Here is a 15,810-nt window from a genome sequence, read left to right as displayed (position 1 = left end):
TCTGAGGAAGTCACATGACGAAACGCGTCGAGGAGGGTAGATGCTAAGTTTAGCCAGACACGAAGCTTCACGTTTGTCTCTGTGCTGTTTTTAGCTGGTCGGTATATTTTTTTGCCTTGTAAGCCAATTTTTGGAATAAAAGTTTATGGCTTTATATACTGCGCAATGAAGGTTCTTTCTTTCTCTTTTATTTATCTCTGAAAAACCCTGCGGGACAAACGGCAAAGTATATTATTATTTTTTCCCAAAAAAAACGGACTCCTCATCTGGGAGATATAGCCAAACGGCTTAGAGGAGAAAATCAACTGCTTCAGCTGCTGAGACCCGCGGGGAATACACCTGTGCTAAAACCTAATCACGGCATCACTCACTAAAAGTTTTCTACTAACTTCACCCTGGTGAGAACCCACCCGAGAGGGACAGTTCGGAACAATTCGAAGCACATTGCTGTTTTTGCACATTTGTACATTTGCACACGGAACTTACCGTTCACCTGTTACCCGAGAGGGACAGTTTGGATCAATCTCAAGTACACTGCTATTTTTTGCACATTTTTATATTTGCACATGGAAACCACCTTTCACTTGGATTTTTTAAGCATTGGACACTGATTTTGTCGTTTTAAACATTGTTCGTTTATTTATTCCATCTGAATGAATTTTAGTGGTTTTAATTGATTTTTGTATTTTGGTTAGACTGGTTATATCTATACTTGTTTATGAAGCTAGTCCTGTTTTATACTTTTATATTAGCTTCCATACTGACCTCGCCAGAATCAATTATAGCTTATTCCTTTGCTCATACAGCTACCTTTAGCGCTTTGTTTCTTTTGATCATACTATGTAACTATGAACAGAGACAGGAAATGGAGGAACCTTATCCTCCAACTCATAAGCTCTAAGTGGACCTTTACCCCCTTCTACTAAAAATCACATCAGCATGCAGCGCTGCATGCTGATTTAACATCATCTTACATTTATTAGTTAAACTTGTTTTTCATTTACTTACAAATATAGTTCATCTACTTTCTGGTCCCGTTTTGGCACAAATGATGTAGGTGCCAAAGCGATGCATCCAGGGAAGGTTACATCAGCAGAGCATTGCTGGGAAATCTCATCTGTAATTTCATGAGATCTAAGGGAAAGGCATTTTCCTCCCCTGAGATGATGTGCATGGTTGTTATTTTAAAGATATAGGTGTAGGTCCACTTTAAATGAGAACCTGATGAATCCACTTATAAATAGTAGATCTGAGAGCTGAACAATCTTTTCTAGAACCTTCAGATAGAACAAATAAAGAATCCAAATGCCTAAAGACAGCTGTGGCAGCCATCACAACATTCAAACAATGAAGGGAAATTTCCTTAGGATGAACGTGAGCTGGACAAAGTGAAGTTAAAACAATATTTTAATTTAAATGAAAGGTCGAAGCCACCTTCAGTAAAAACTAAAAAGGAAACCTGTAGTCATAAAACAACCTTGCCCTTACGAAGAACCAAATAGGGTTTGCCACAAAACAAATCAGACAACTCAGAAACCCTTCTAGCCGATTCACAAGAACTGCCAAAGTTGCAGTGGTTGCAGTTGGGACCTGGCCCTGGTGCTCCACCACTGTTCTGAAATCATTAGTCTGTATTGTTTTAGAAAAACGGTCACATGACAACAAAAATTTATCAGTACTTGTATCTGTGAGCACCTGGAAAAGTATCAGTACTTGTACTTGGAAAAATGGTATCGGTGCATCCCTAATATGTTTATTAAAAAAAATCACACATTAAAACAGGGATGCACAAATCTCAGGAGCCCCACGTGCTCCTTAAAAATTACAGCTGCCTTCTAACTTTTGCATTTTTCTCTAGTCTAGTCTTGGAGCTGGAAAAGTATCTGTACATGTACTTGTACTTATACCCAGTACGGTACTTGGTATCGGAACATCCCTACAAGAAAGGCGACCTTTTTGAATAACAAAGACAAAGGAATTACTCAGGTAGATTTAAACAGGGGAGACCTTATTAGGTCTCCCCTGTTTAAATCTACCTGAGTAATTTCTTTGTAAGAGCCACACTTGGAACTCCATGAATAAATGTACAAATCAAAGAATTAGAAGCAAGAGGATGTTGAAAAAGGACCGACAAGGCAGATACCTGACCCTTTATGGTACGTATAGCTAAAAGTTGATCTACCTCAAGTTGAAGAAAAAAGACAAAATTTGCATTATAGAAAAACTAATTGGGGAAAACCCCAAAGACTCATACCAACTAAAATAAAATTGTATAAAAGGAGAGTCGCTTTATGAAGCATTTGGATACTATTGTGAAACTTGTGATCTTATATGAGCTACTTGTATTGGTGTAGTATTCTGTATCTGTACACTCATTAAAAGTGTTAAAAAGTAATGTTTTAAAACACACAATATGTCTATTTTGATATGCCTATGTTCTGTCTCAAGTATTAAACAGCTTAAAACTCAAAATATGCTTCAGCATAAAGACCATTTACTGTTTAATAAAATAAGATTGTCACAATCAAATATATTTACAGTTTAAAATTAAACGTTTCTAAAATTGTTAAAAAAAAAAGATGATTCATAGTTTTGTAATTTCACATTTTAAGATAAATCAGTTACAGAAAAGAAAATACAAACAGTTGCTTTGGAAATATCAATAGACTTGATAATTGTTGCCATATCCAGCTTTATCAATCATCTTTATTGTTTCTCCTGTTGTAGCCAAAGTGGTCTCCCTGCAGCTGACTTCCCCATTACCGACTTACTATGCCTTGTTTTGCACTGTCTCATTGTAAAGGCGGCCATCTTGGTAGAGGCAGGGCTTTGCTTCTGCATTTCAGAGCCAGCAGAGGGAACAGTAAGCAGTACAGAATTAAATCACCTCATTTCATTGCGAATCTGGTAAAACTGCCTACAATTTACACTGAAAATATACAGCTACGAGGCTAGAGGAACAGGAGTGTCTAAGCACACTCACATACCAGGAAGTGCACTGCTAATTTTCAGAAGGAATTCAAGTCTAATAGTGCATTTTTTCAGAGTACTGCTTAGGTACAATTAACACTTCACCATGTTACCTATAACATATTAAAGCTTCACTTTTTGAGTTTAGGTCCACTTCAAGGTTGGAACATCTGGTGTCTGAACAGGGCATAAACATGTATATTTGTTGGATGCATGTTTAGACAAAGCCATTCATAGGATGACTGTTCTCTGTCCTAACCTCCCAAGAACTGTATCTTTTACCCTAGCTTAGTTTACTGCTTGTGAAGGACAATGTGTAATACTCGTACAAACATAACTCTCTAACTTGATTTTAACGTGTAGCATATTCCTTTTGTCATTCTTTGCAAGACAATAGGCCTCCTTTCTCAAAAAAGGGGAAAAATTCATCTTCTGATTAAAAGGACATCACATAAATATTATTTATATGTGTAGTAGAATAAAAAAAAAAAGCTCAAAGTGCACGTCTGAGTTTTAGCCAAATGAGAACCATTGATCTCCACCGCTGCTCACTTCTTGTGAAAATTACAACCAGGACTTGCTCGGTATCACAGGTGGAAATGTTGTGTAAGATGAAGCTATTAAACAGTGTTCTTAACTACTTCAGGACCACCCACCGTAAAAAAACATCCTGTCCTGAAGTAGTTATACCAAGAGCCAAGGTTGCTGGTGCAGCCTTGTTCTTGGTATCGTTTTAAACAGCAGGTGATTTCTGTTTGGATACAACGATCCGGTGTTTATACAGCCGCCAGATCGCTTGTAAGGTGCAGCAGTGTCCTCCGCCGTTGGCTACCCGGGCTCCTCTGTCCCCCGTGCGGGCCCTGGACCGACTTAGTAGGTCTCCCCGCATCGATCGGAGGGAGATCAGCAAGCTTCTAGCCGCTGATCTCTCCTCCGATCACTGGACCCAGAAGCGGTGTGTATTACATCAGTGTATTACAACACATTCTCCGGCTCTTAGAGCCAGGAGAAGAAGCTGATGAAGCAGATCGCTGCTTCATCAGCTTCTTTGGGGTCCCTAGGTGACATTAGGGGTCTGAAAGACTCTTGATGTCTCCATAAAGAGGACCTGTCACATCACATTTGCTATTATATGGGGGCTTGTTAGCTCCCTATGTGATAGCAATGAAGTTAAGTTTAAAAGAAAAAGTCACATAAAAAAAATTACGAAATGCAAAAAATAGCAAACACGGGTCGGGTGCGCCTAAGTGCAAAAATTGCCCTACACGTTACACATTGACGCAAACGTTGGAGTGATAGCAATAATTCTAAGGCTATCAATCGCCGTTAACATTAAACTGATGAGCAGTAAAAGCTTTTAAAGCGTCACCTTATGGGAAAATTTGGGGTATTGTAGTTTTTTGTGGTTTCATGGGCAAACGCAATTTTAAGGCTTGACATGTTTGGTATCTATAAACTTGACGTGACCCCATCTTTTGTATTTTATCCAACAATTGGGTATTATATTCTGTCTGTGCACTAAATTTTATTTTAGTGTTTTTTATCCTAAAAATACTGGTTTGATAAACATTTGCACAAATACCGTGAGACAAAAAATTGCAACTAGCATTTTTGTTTATTCTACAGGGCCCCTGTCTTACGAAAATATATAATTGTTTGGGGGGTTTAAAACTGTTTTCTAGCCAAACATTCAGGTTCTATCATGTGTGTGCAAATATTAAGAAACTGCTCCGGACAGCAAGTCAAGGAATTTATCAAAACTGGAGCAGACAAAATCTGGAGCAGCTGCGCATGCCAACTAATCAGCATCTATCTTTCATTTTCAAATCTCAAATGAGCCAACTGGAGAGAGATGCTGATTGGTTTGCCGTTCCAGTTTGATAAATCCCCCATCCCCCATTGGATTTACCCCTTTTTCATTTATGTGCAGATCAAAAGGTGACCTTTGATCTCCATATGTGAGTTTAATAATTACTTAATTAATAAACATAGTTCTGATTTACCCACTTTATTCCTAATCAGTCCTAAATAACTCCTTCATCCCCTGCTACCCTTTCTTTACATTTTGTTTTGCTGATTTTTGTTTTTCTATTTTTAACCATTAATATTTTTTTTTTAGATTTGTTTTGTTCATATTTTTTTATGTCACATTTAAACAATGCACAACATTGAAATAAATTGGCACAACAGACATTTTGACAGGTATGGAATTGTTATCATTAAGAAAGACATTGAGCTTGTTTGTGTGAACATTTGACTGTTGCACAGTAAATTCAATTGTAATCCAGATCATTTGGTGTAATAAGTACCAGCTAAGAGGGAAGAGACCTAATGAAGCACCCCCTTGTAGCTCTGCATCAATAAATCACTTGTAATAGTGACATACTTCTTGCTGGAATCAGCACTGCTCTAGCCTCCAGATTGACAGCAAGTGCTGTAAAGTCACATGTGATTTCATGTAATTTGTGACTTCACATGCCATTGAGTGTAAACACAATGTAAAATTATTATGTTTGCAGTGCTCTGCTACAGAATAGCAGAATCAGAAGTTCAGGAGCTGATCAATTCCACCCCTGGGATTAAAGCTGGACCACATTTGTTGCTAACAGCCATCAGTTCCAACACTAATGGACACCAGTACCTACCAGTGCCTTTTTAAAATAGAGCTGGGACAAATAGCCAATTTCCCAGGTGTTGACTTAATATATCACCTAGTGCTCTAGTGGTTAAAAAGGAGCTTGTTATTGTAGGATCATTCCACTGCTAATCTGGCTTGGAAGGTGCATGTTCTGGGGCTGACCAGTGACATCATTAGTCGCTGATGCGTAAAAAAAAGAAAAGTGCATATCAGATGTTGGTACAGCTGCTATGCACCTGCTTGTTTCAGGTTAGTGACTCACTAAGTAATGAAGGAAATACAACTTAAAAGCCCCTAAGCATAAACCTTCCAAATTATGTCAGTAAAAATAGCTATTGTGTTTCTGTCCTGGCAAGTACCCTCTCCTTATACTCTTAGAGTACATATTTTGCATGACTTTGCTTATTCTCAACATATTTTATTATTAAAAAAACTATGTTAAAATATGAATCAAGAGAGTTTGGAAAAAAAAAACATTACTTCTGTGGTGTTCAGTAATACAATTGGCAAAAAAGTCCAAAACCAGGCACTTCTTTCCTCTTCCAGGACTTGCAAACAAATCCCTGGACTGTATTAAAAAAAAAATCTCTAATATTTCTCCAGGAAAAAAATGCTCAATGACAAATGCCAAACAGCGACTGCTGCAGGACATGGAGGATGAAGGGCTTGACCAAGAACATTTTAGATCAACAGATAGCTAAGAAAGAATGCATAGAAGTAATAAATACTTCCTTATCTCAATAAACAATTTAAAAAAAGCAATAAAATAACTGAATAGACTGCAAAGTTTCCAACCACAAAAATGGCAAAAGTCACTGGCAACACAAAATACATTTTTACTTGAACAATGTTATCCATAATATTGTTGCTGGTAACGCAAATTGAGTTCCCTTAGTTCTCGTTCTCGCACTCTCCGGGACTTAGTTGACTTGTTAGAGCGACTGGAACGAACAGACTGTGCAGACTTGGTGCTCTGACATCGGGATGAAGCCCTCTTGAGCAAGTTCTGAGAAATAGACCTGTGCAGATTTTTCATAGATGAAGATGCAGCCATGCTTACAACCCAGGGATGTTTAAGAGCTTGGGATGCTGTCATTCTTTCACTGGTCTCCACCATCAGCAGGCGATCAATAAAGTCCTTTGCCAGGTTTGAGACACTGGGCCAAGGCTGCAGGTTTAAAAAACATTAAAAAAAAAGAAGAATAAAGAATAGACAACATTAAGAAGATGCACATAGCTACACTTCTAAAAGTTTAGTAAGCATTAGTTTTCATAGACCATAGAATTATTATTTTGAATAATATTTTGATGTATATTGTTTTCAAGTAATGTGTCAGAGAAGTAATGTGCCAAGCTGAAAAAACAATCAAATATAAACAGTGAAATATACAACAATAGTTATAGGCTGAACTCAAAACACATAACATACACAGTGAAATAAAGTCTAAAACTAATCAAACGATGCGGTGCAGATAACAAATCAACCAATGCGATGCAATGTGTACAAACAACATGAGCAGTCCTCCAAAGCAGACTTCATAGTGTTCAGAACAACAGACTGTTTGATAATCCTTCACCTCCACCAAGTGAATGCACAAATTACAAAAGAGTGCTCACCTGGGTCTGTGGACCCACAGAGTAGGTCTCAAGCGCTTTTCCCTTCTTAAGAAGGGGAGGGAGGCCCGTAATACCAGAGTAAAATAGATAATTTCAGGTCGTAGATACGCTAATCAGATCGAGAAGAAACAAAACAAAAAGACCCATAGTGCATACCTTTCAAAAATATAAAATGTATTAGATAAAAACAGGTACTCACACAATGGCAAGACATAGCCAGCATAAAAGATTCACACAGGAGATTCCCTCAATGTTACAAAACACAAAAATTCCCCAGCCTCAACCTGCTAGCCAGCCTGCAACCAAACAAATTGCCCTGTCAACAGTATGCGTTAAAATCAGAGGTTTTAGTTGAACAAACTTTTGGCCAAAAATATGTAGAAGCCACACTGCCGCGCCAAGGCACCTCTGCAAAGTGTGGTCCTAACTCTATGTATCCGAGTCTCCAAGTGTGAGCATATTAATGAAGTCGATAAATTACATGCAGTTGTACCTGGAGGTAGCCAACTCCTCCTAATAAGGTGCAGGGATGCACTGGAGGCCCAGCAACCAAAAATGCACGCCGGGGCCCCAGTGCGCCCCCCAACCCTCAATGTACTTGAGTACAGCAGATGCAATACAGCTCCCATCCGTCCGGCTCCACTGAAGTAATAACGTCAGATGCCGCGCCCTACGTACGTTCCGCTGGACTAAACGTAATGTCTACAGAACTGCATCAAATGATCCCACAGGCCTATCATGCTTTCCTAGACGTGTTTGACAAACAAGGAGCTGATACCCTTCCTCCTCATTGATCTTATGGTTGACCTATCGAATTACTACCAGGGGCAGAAATTCAGTTTGGCCGAATTTTTCCTCTCTCTAAACCTGAGCTGGAAGCCTTAAAAAGGACTACATCGAGGACAATCTAAAAAAAAGGATTAATTTGCCCATCCACTTCTCCAGCTGGAGCGGGAATATTCTTCATAGAGAAAAAAGATCACACCTTGCATCCAAGCGTGGACTACAGAAACTAAATCACCATTAAAAACTGCTATCCTCTACCCTTAATTCCAGAATTATTTCAAAAACTTTTTTTAGCTGTTAGTTTTACTAAATTGGATCTCCGGGGAGTTTACAATCTGGTCCGTATTCGTGAAGGTTATGATTGGAAGACAGCCTTTCACACTCGCTTTGGGTACTTCAAGTACCTGGTCATGCCTTTTGGCTTGTGTAATGCCCCAGCCACCTTTCAACACTTTGTGAATCACATTTTCCGTGACTTCTTAGATCTCTTCATGGTAAGTTTATCTTGATGACATTCTCATTTTCTCCTCTTCCCTGGATCTGCACCACAAGCATGTTAAGCAGGTTCTTGCCAGGCTTAGATTTCATGGGCTATACACAAAGGTCAGAGAAATGCGAGTTTGAGCAAACATCTTTTCAATTCTTGGGACTGGTTATTTCTGCCGCTGGTATAGGCATGGACATTGTTCTTTTCACGCTTTAATTTCCACATTACTTACCATCCAGGTTCGAGGAATGGAAAGGCACAGAAAGATAATAAAAAATAAATTTGATAAGTAGCGTAGAGAACTAAATCTAAACCCTGGGGATCGGGTATGGCTATCTACAATTTTTTTTATAATAAGTTTTTATTGAAAGAAGTTTTCATACAAAAGTACAAAGAGTAGAATTACACATAAACACACATTAAGGGAAACAATCAGCCATAGAGTGATCTTAATACATATATCAGTACGTATTTTGCTCAACACATGAAACTTATCCTAAAATCTTGCATTCGCATAATAAGCGTTGAGCCTAAAAGGCTTGATTGCGGGGAGGCAGGGGAAGGTATGGGGGAGGGGGATTAACTGGGTGGAAGGGTAGGTGGGGTGGGAAGATGTAAGCTCATTTCTCACATTACACATAATATATATGATCTGTCATAAGTTATACAGTTGTTGTGCTGTTGCCCGTGTCGCCCAGGCCTAGTCAGTGAGCTGTATGTCCCTGGTTTGAACACCAATGACCTAGGTCTTTCCCGTGTTTTCTATTACAGAATTTTGTTTTAATTTTTTTAATTTTTTTGTTAACCAAACACCTTATGGTCGCAGACTCATCTGAACCTATACCCTCTTCTTGGTGAGGTATGCGGGGGTCGTCTTATATGCTACCCAACACGCCCATGTTTTCTATAGGTGTTCTATTTGGTCAGGTTCGGTAAGAGTAAGTTCCTCCATGCAGTAAATCTGTTCCACCCTGTCCAACCACTCTAACAGGGTAGGAGCAGACTCACTCTTCCATTTGGCCGGAATTAAGGCTTTAGCTGCATTGAGTAAATGTGGTGTGATGGAACGAGCATAGCGGCCCATTGATCCCTCTGCACCATGAAACAGCATCTCCCAGGGGATAAGGTGCACCTCCGTTCCCTGTATGTGGAACATCTCCTCAACTACCTGCCGCCAGAAGGGCGTTATTTTTGGGCATTGCCACCATATATGAGCATCCATGGCCACCTGTCCACAGCCTCTCCAACACAGCGGGGTTTCTGAGGAGTGTAATACCACCGACCTAACAGCTTAATGTGGAGCTCCTGGATGCATGAGGATCTGCTCACCCCTCTTGAGAAGGCCAGAACACGTGCTCTGCGTCTCTCAGTAAGGGGGCTGTCCAGCTCTTTTTCCCAGATCGCCAAATAGGGCGGGTGAGAGGAGGCATCCAAACGCGACAAGACATTGTACATGGAGGAGATGCTCTTAGTAGGGGCTGAATCTGCTGGGAAGAGCAGTTCCAATGGGTTCAGCTCCCGTTTGGATCTCAGTGGTGAGGGGAGCTGTCCCACGAAATGCGACAGCTGCCCATATCGCCACACATCCATGAAGGAGGGTCTAGGTGAGCTACACAGGGAGGAGAAGGGTTTGTTTCCTTCCGTAACTCACCTCCCGAGGAGAGAGAATTGGCAAAGCAGGTCAGAGGAGGTAGCAGAATATCTTTGAAAGTGCGGTAATATGTAAGAGTGAACACGTCTGGGCCAGGAGCCTTGCCCGTAGCCATCATATGTAATGCTTTCGCAAACTCCTCCTCTGTAAAGTCTACCTCCAATGCCTCCAACTCTTCCTCCGGGAGTGTGGGGAGGTGAGCCTTACTTAAGTACTGATCTATAAGAACTTTCCTGTGCTGCTGCCCAACGGTAGGAGGCGTCTGAGTGTCTGCTACATCATATAGGGTGCGATAATACTCGCTAAACACCCTGGCAATGTCTTGGGAGAGATGTACCAGTTTATCCCCCTTAGTCTTAATTTTGGGAATGAACGTTGATGACTGTTTAAGGCGCAAAGAGCGGGCCAGATGTCTCCCGGGTTTGTTGCTCCACTCATAGTTTCACTGGCGCATCCACATAAATTTACGGGCTGTGTTTTGATCTAGAATTTTTTTCAGGTCCTCCCTACACTTTTAGAGCGACTGTTGGTGTGCCTGTTGTAAAGAGCGTTTATGAAGGCGTTCTAGGTATTTATTTGTGTCAGTAGGGTCTGCATTTCCCGTTCCGCTTCCCGTTTTTTCCTTGCTCCCAGTTCTATCAATCTACCTCTGATCCCAGCTTTGTGCGCCTCCCAGACCACAGCCGGCGGGGATCCAGGTAAGGAGTTTAGCTGAAAATAGAGTTGCAAGTCCTCCGCCAGCTGTGCTCTGGAGACGGGGCAATTCAGTAAGTATTCATTCAATTTCCAATTATTGGATTTAACTGGTAAGGATGGCCAGGTGAGGGAAGTCAGAACCGGGGAATGGTCCGATAACGTCCTCGGGGCTATTGAGGTCGATTCGACCAAGTGTAGGTGATGATGATCAATAAAGATCATGTCTATGCGCGAGTAAATCTTATGGGTGGCGGAATAATGTGAATAGTCTTTGCCAGCCGGGTTGTGAAACCTCCATGTGTCTATTAGTTGCGCTTTGTGTAAGAATGTTTTGAGACAGGATAATTGACTATAGGAGAGTGCTGAGCGGCCCGAATATACGTCCAAGTGCGGTTCCAATGCCAGGTTAAAGTCCCCTCCCACCAGTAGGACCCCTGATGCAAAGTCCAGGAGGCTGTTAAGCGTCTTGGTAAGAAAGCCAATTTGATTTTGGTAAAAGAAAGAACATGAGGACTCTGTGTCGTCTCACCCTTGTCCTGCGGATGCCTCTGGTCTTCCAGAACGTCTTTTCTTGGATGGAGTGCGCCAAGTTGCAGTCGCGTCACATGATGGGCCCGGTACTTCGCAGACCCAGCCAGGTAATTCAGGTACAGGGATGTTGAGCTCAGAACAGAAGGATTCCAGTTCCTCAGGAAAGCGCAAGGTGGTAGACCTGCCACCTTTCCGGGCGATCAGGCTAGCCGGGAAGCCCCAACGGTAGATGATCCCGTCCTTCCTCAGTTGGTCCAATAGAGGGCGCAGGGCTCGTCTGCGTTCTAGGGTTTCACGGGCCAGGTCCGGGTATATGTGGAGCTGGGCTCCATCAAAGTCAATGGCTGACATCCCCCTCAGGTTGCGGGACACTTCTTCCTTATACCCAAAGTTGTGAAATCTGCATATAACATCTCGGGGAGCCGAGTCCGACAGATTACGTGGGCGCAGTGCCCTGTGGGCCCTGTCAAAGTGTATGGGTGTAGAGACCGGTCTCCCCAGGATAGTATTGAATATACCTTGCAGGGAGGCTACGCGTTGGCCGTAGCCTCTGGTAGGCCCCGAATCCGCAGATTATTCCCATCTTGTAGAGGAGATTCCGCTGCCCCATGGCCATCCGCCAGTTTGCTTCACGGAGTTCCCTGATAGCTCTGTCATGGTCATCCAGCCTAGTCTCCGATTCCTCCACCCTGGTGAGGATATGTGAGAGATCTGCTCTCATGCTGGATAGGTCTTGCTTGAGCGAAGTCTCCAGGACCTGGAACATGTGAGCCAGGTCCGACTTCGTTGGGAGGTCTCTCATGGCGTCCAACACCTGCAGATCCTCCTGTAGCGTTGCCAGGGTAGAAGCTTCCGAATCGCTGGTGGATCCTGGGGAGCCCGGAGACTGCGGCGTGGCCGGGAGAGTAAGTGCTTTAGATCGATCCGCAGGCGCCTGACGCGTGGTAGGCCGTGAGGGTGCCTGTGAGGATCTCGTGTCTGCGATCAAGTACCTTTTCAAAGGTACCGGAGGCCGCCTTTTTCGAGCCAGATGAGCGTTGGCTTTTCCGTCCCATGTTTGTGTCTAGATGGATGATGGGTCAGGTGAAGATTTAGTCGTCTTACGGCAGTTTTTCGAGGGCTGAGATGGGAGCTCTGCTTAAGTGCGACCGTCCAGCGCCATGCGTAAGCCACGCCCAGGCTATCTACAATTAATCTGAAGCTAGCATGCCCTTCAAAAGAAGCTGGGTCCTAAATATATTGGGCCATTTCCTGTGGAAAAGAAGATTAATTCTGTGGCATACAAATTAAAGTTGCCAAATTCTTTCAAGATTCATCCTGTTTTTCATGTTTCTCTACTCAAACCTGATGTATTAGATCCATTTCCTAACCATACATCTAGTTCAACTGAACCTGTTATCATTGATGAAGAGGAATGTGAAGCAGAATCCATGCTGGACTGCAGAAGACACAGAGGTGAGGTGCAATACTTGATCAAATGGAAAGGTTTTGGGCCAGAGGAGAATTCTTGGGAGCCTGAATCTAACGTGAATGCTAAAAGGCTTATCTAGTCCTTCTTTAATATGTATCTGGGAAAAAGAAGGCAGTTGGGCATCCAGAGGCTGCCCCTTGGGAGGGGGCAATGTCAAAGAAGTGCTGTACATTTTCATGCGCGCATGCATATGACATGTTTTAGTGGAAGGATTGCACGTGCACTATGCCACATGCGCACACACGTACAGGAGCACCCATTTGAACCTTGGCGCCAGACGGACTATTTAAGGAGGAGCTCTGTACCTTTTCCTTGCTGAGAGTTCTTCAGCTAGTGCCCTGCTTCCTGTGTTTCCTGATTCTGCCGATTGCTGCCTGCCCCTGACCTTGGCTTGATGTGGACCTTCCTTCTGCGTGCTGATTCTGCACTGCTTTGCCTGCACTTTACCGACCAGGCCTGCTCTTGACGCTGCCTCTGTTTGCTGATCCTGTACCTCGCTGCCCGCTTGATCGTGACCCAGCTTGTTCCTTACTTCGGATCTGCTCTGGTGCCAGCTTCACCCATTGCTGACGTCATATTCCAGGAAGTGACTGCCATCATCTTCCTCCAGACTAGTCCACCTGCATCTCCAGCTCCGGGTGTATCCACTTCATCAGGCACTCGTGCCCCTCCTCAGTCCCTACACCCTCTGTCCACCAATACCAGGGGTGTTTGGACAAGAGAAGCAAGGGAGGCCGCCCTCATCATCTCAAGCTTTTACCAGCTATTGAAAGATAGAACTAAAAAAAACATGTCAGTAGCACAAAAATAAAATGCACCCGTCTACACACAAGTGTTTGGTAAGCATTGATTCTTGTAGACTGTAGAATTTTGAACATTATTTTTTTTTAATAAAAATTGTTTTCTAGTACTTTATTGAAAGACAAACCTGAAAAATAACTGTCAACAGCACAAAAAGAAATATTACTTTTGGTTGAATATTTTAGAAGACTAGAATGTAGTAAAATAAATAAATACGAATAGCCATACATATACTGTATTTCACCACTTTCACCCTAATATTTTAAAATGTAACATAACTAGTTAATATTTCATAAGCATTAGCTTATGCTATTAGAAGGAAGGATTTTGTGCTCTTCAAGAAAACCTGCAGAATTTAATTTTAACGATTGAATTAAAGGAAAGTGAAAACTGCACCATCCTCAGGTTAATGCATGAGCAGGTATGTTTAGGTTGGAATAAGGTGGTCTCCTAATATGTGGCTATTATATCTTTAAAAAATACTAATAATGTTTGTTTCAAGATAAAACCAGACCCAACTCTCCCTTACATTGTGGCCTAATCAAGCTGCTTACATGCTGTCCAGCCACTCTACAGTATTTGTGGCTATTGTCTCATTAGTAATACACTCTAATGTTTATTTCAGGATAAAAATGGCTTCATTTCTCATTTAAAATGTAAACAAAATGTTTGTCTATTTTTTAACATTGGAGCCATCCAAGCAACACATATCCTTGGAAGGAGGTCAGCACCTCTCTAATTAAAGGTTTCCTTAAGTGCTTTCAAGCACTTCCAATAGTGAGAGTGGATTCAAAGTAATTTCCTGTAGGACGACTAGGAGAAAAATAATTTTTAATTAGAGACATTCAATTATTGTGAAGCACTTACCTCTCCAGAGTAGCTGTATTTTCCCTTTAAAATTTGCCGGTACAGACGTGTTCTGTTATCATCTTCAAAAGGCATAGTTCCACTGAGAAGAATGTAGGATATAACTCCAAGTGCCCACATGTCCACAGAATTGGTATAAGGCTTTCTTACCAGAATTTCAGGTGCAATATATTCTGGTGTTCCACAGGTTGTCTTCATTAAACAGTCATCTCCTTTCTTTCGTGCACTTGCAAGACCAAAGTCTGTAATCATAATTTTTGAATCTGTTCCTGGATGATAATATAGGAGGTTTTCAGGTTTTAAGTCTCTATGTGTGATCCCAAGAGTATGCAAGTACTTTACACCTTCCAAAACCATTTGTAGCACATGAGTAGCATCTCGTTCTGTGAAGGAGCCTTTGGCTATTATGCGGTCAAAAAGTTCTCCTCCTGTAGCTAATTCCATTACCATATATACCCTTTCCTGTGTTTCAAAGACCTCAATAAGCTGGATGATATTTGTATGCCGCACTCGTCTCAGCACGTTAAGTTCTGACTCACATACCTCCCTCCCTTCTCTGTATTTGGTTTCAATCATTTTAATTGCATATGGTTGTTTGGAGGCCTTATGTTCGACTCTAACAACACGGCTAAAACTTCCTCTACCAATAAGAGCCTTAATATCATATTTTGCAGTCACTCTTTGGTCAAACTTGGCCCTGTATTTAGCTACTTTATGTCTTCGAGGATCAGAAGTTTCTGAGTGGCCATGCTGGAAGCCACAAGGGTATTGTGTTGTTGGAGAACCTCCTTTGGTCTCTATCCGTCCATGGTCTGTAATAAAATGCTTATATTGGTCATTTTTTGGCATTAGGTAGGGCTCCACTTTTTTTACCAAGTCCAGCTGAATGTTCTTTGGATGCTCAGGAAGTACTTTGCTTGTCCCACAGCCCATCATGGGAAACCTTCAGTCTTCCATGTGGCATTGTGTTTGCATAAATCTGTAAACTGTCGGCTTAGTAATAGCTTCAAGTGGACCTTGAAATAAAAAAATAATAATAAATGTGCTGTTTACCATCATGTAATATAAGAATACTTAATAATAGAACTGCAACAGCTATTTGATTAAAATCGATTAAAAACGATCATGAGAATCGTTGGTAACGATTCTCATCATAGATTATTTGCCGCTGCTACAATGGGTTTCAATAGCCAGACTGCTGGGGGATATTTCAAATTGCAATAGCCAATAGGACACTGGCTATTGCACCTACCCACTGCCTGCTGTCAATCAGAATGGGAGGACCTGATAGAAAA

The 15,810-nt window shown here is 41.7% G+C and overlaps 1 protein-coding gene across 1 annotated transcript; it reads right to left on the bottom strand.

Moving 5' to 3' along the window:
• Positions 1-6,421: 6,421 nt before the first annotated feature.
• PSKH1 (protein serine kinase H1) lies at positions 6,422-15,527 on the bottom strand. Its single transcript, XM_018564909.1, has 2 exons — positions 14,516-15,527; positions 6,422-6,776 (listed from the first exon to the last, which is right to left on the bottom strand). The coding sequence occupies exons 1-2, from the start codon at positions 15,449-15,451 to the stop codon at positions 6,459-6,461; spliced, it is 1,254 nt and encodes a 417-aa protein (XP_018420411.1). The 5' UTR covers positions 15,452-15,527; the 3' UTR covers positions 6,422-6,458.
• Positions 15,528-15,810: the final 283 nt, after the last annotated feature.

Source organism: Nanorana parkeri, unplaced genomic scaffold (assembly GCF_000935625.1).
Source record: "Nanorana parkeri isolate BGI_ZX_2015 unplaced genomic scaffold, ASM93562v1 scaffold794, whole genome shotgun sequence".
Taxonomy (NCBI): Eukaryota; Metazoa; Chordata; class Amphibia; order Anura; family Dicroglossidae; genus Nanorana; species Nanorana parkeri.
The sequence above is the reverse complement of the archived record's forward strand: the minus strand, read 5'-3'. Positions and strand labels throughout refer to the sequence as shown.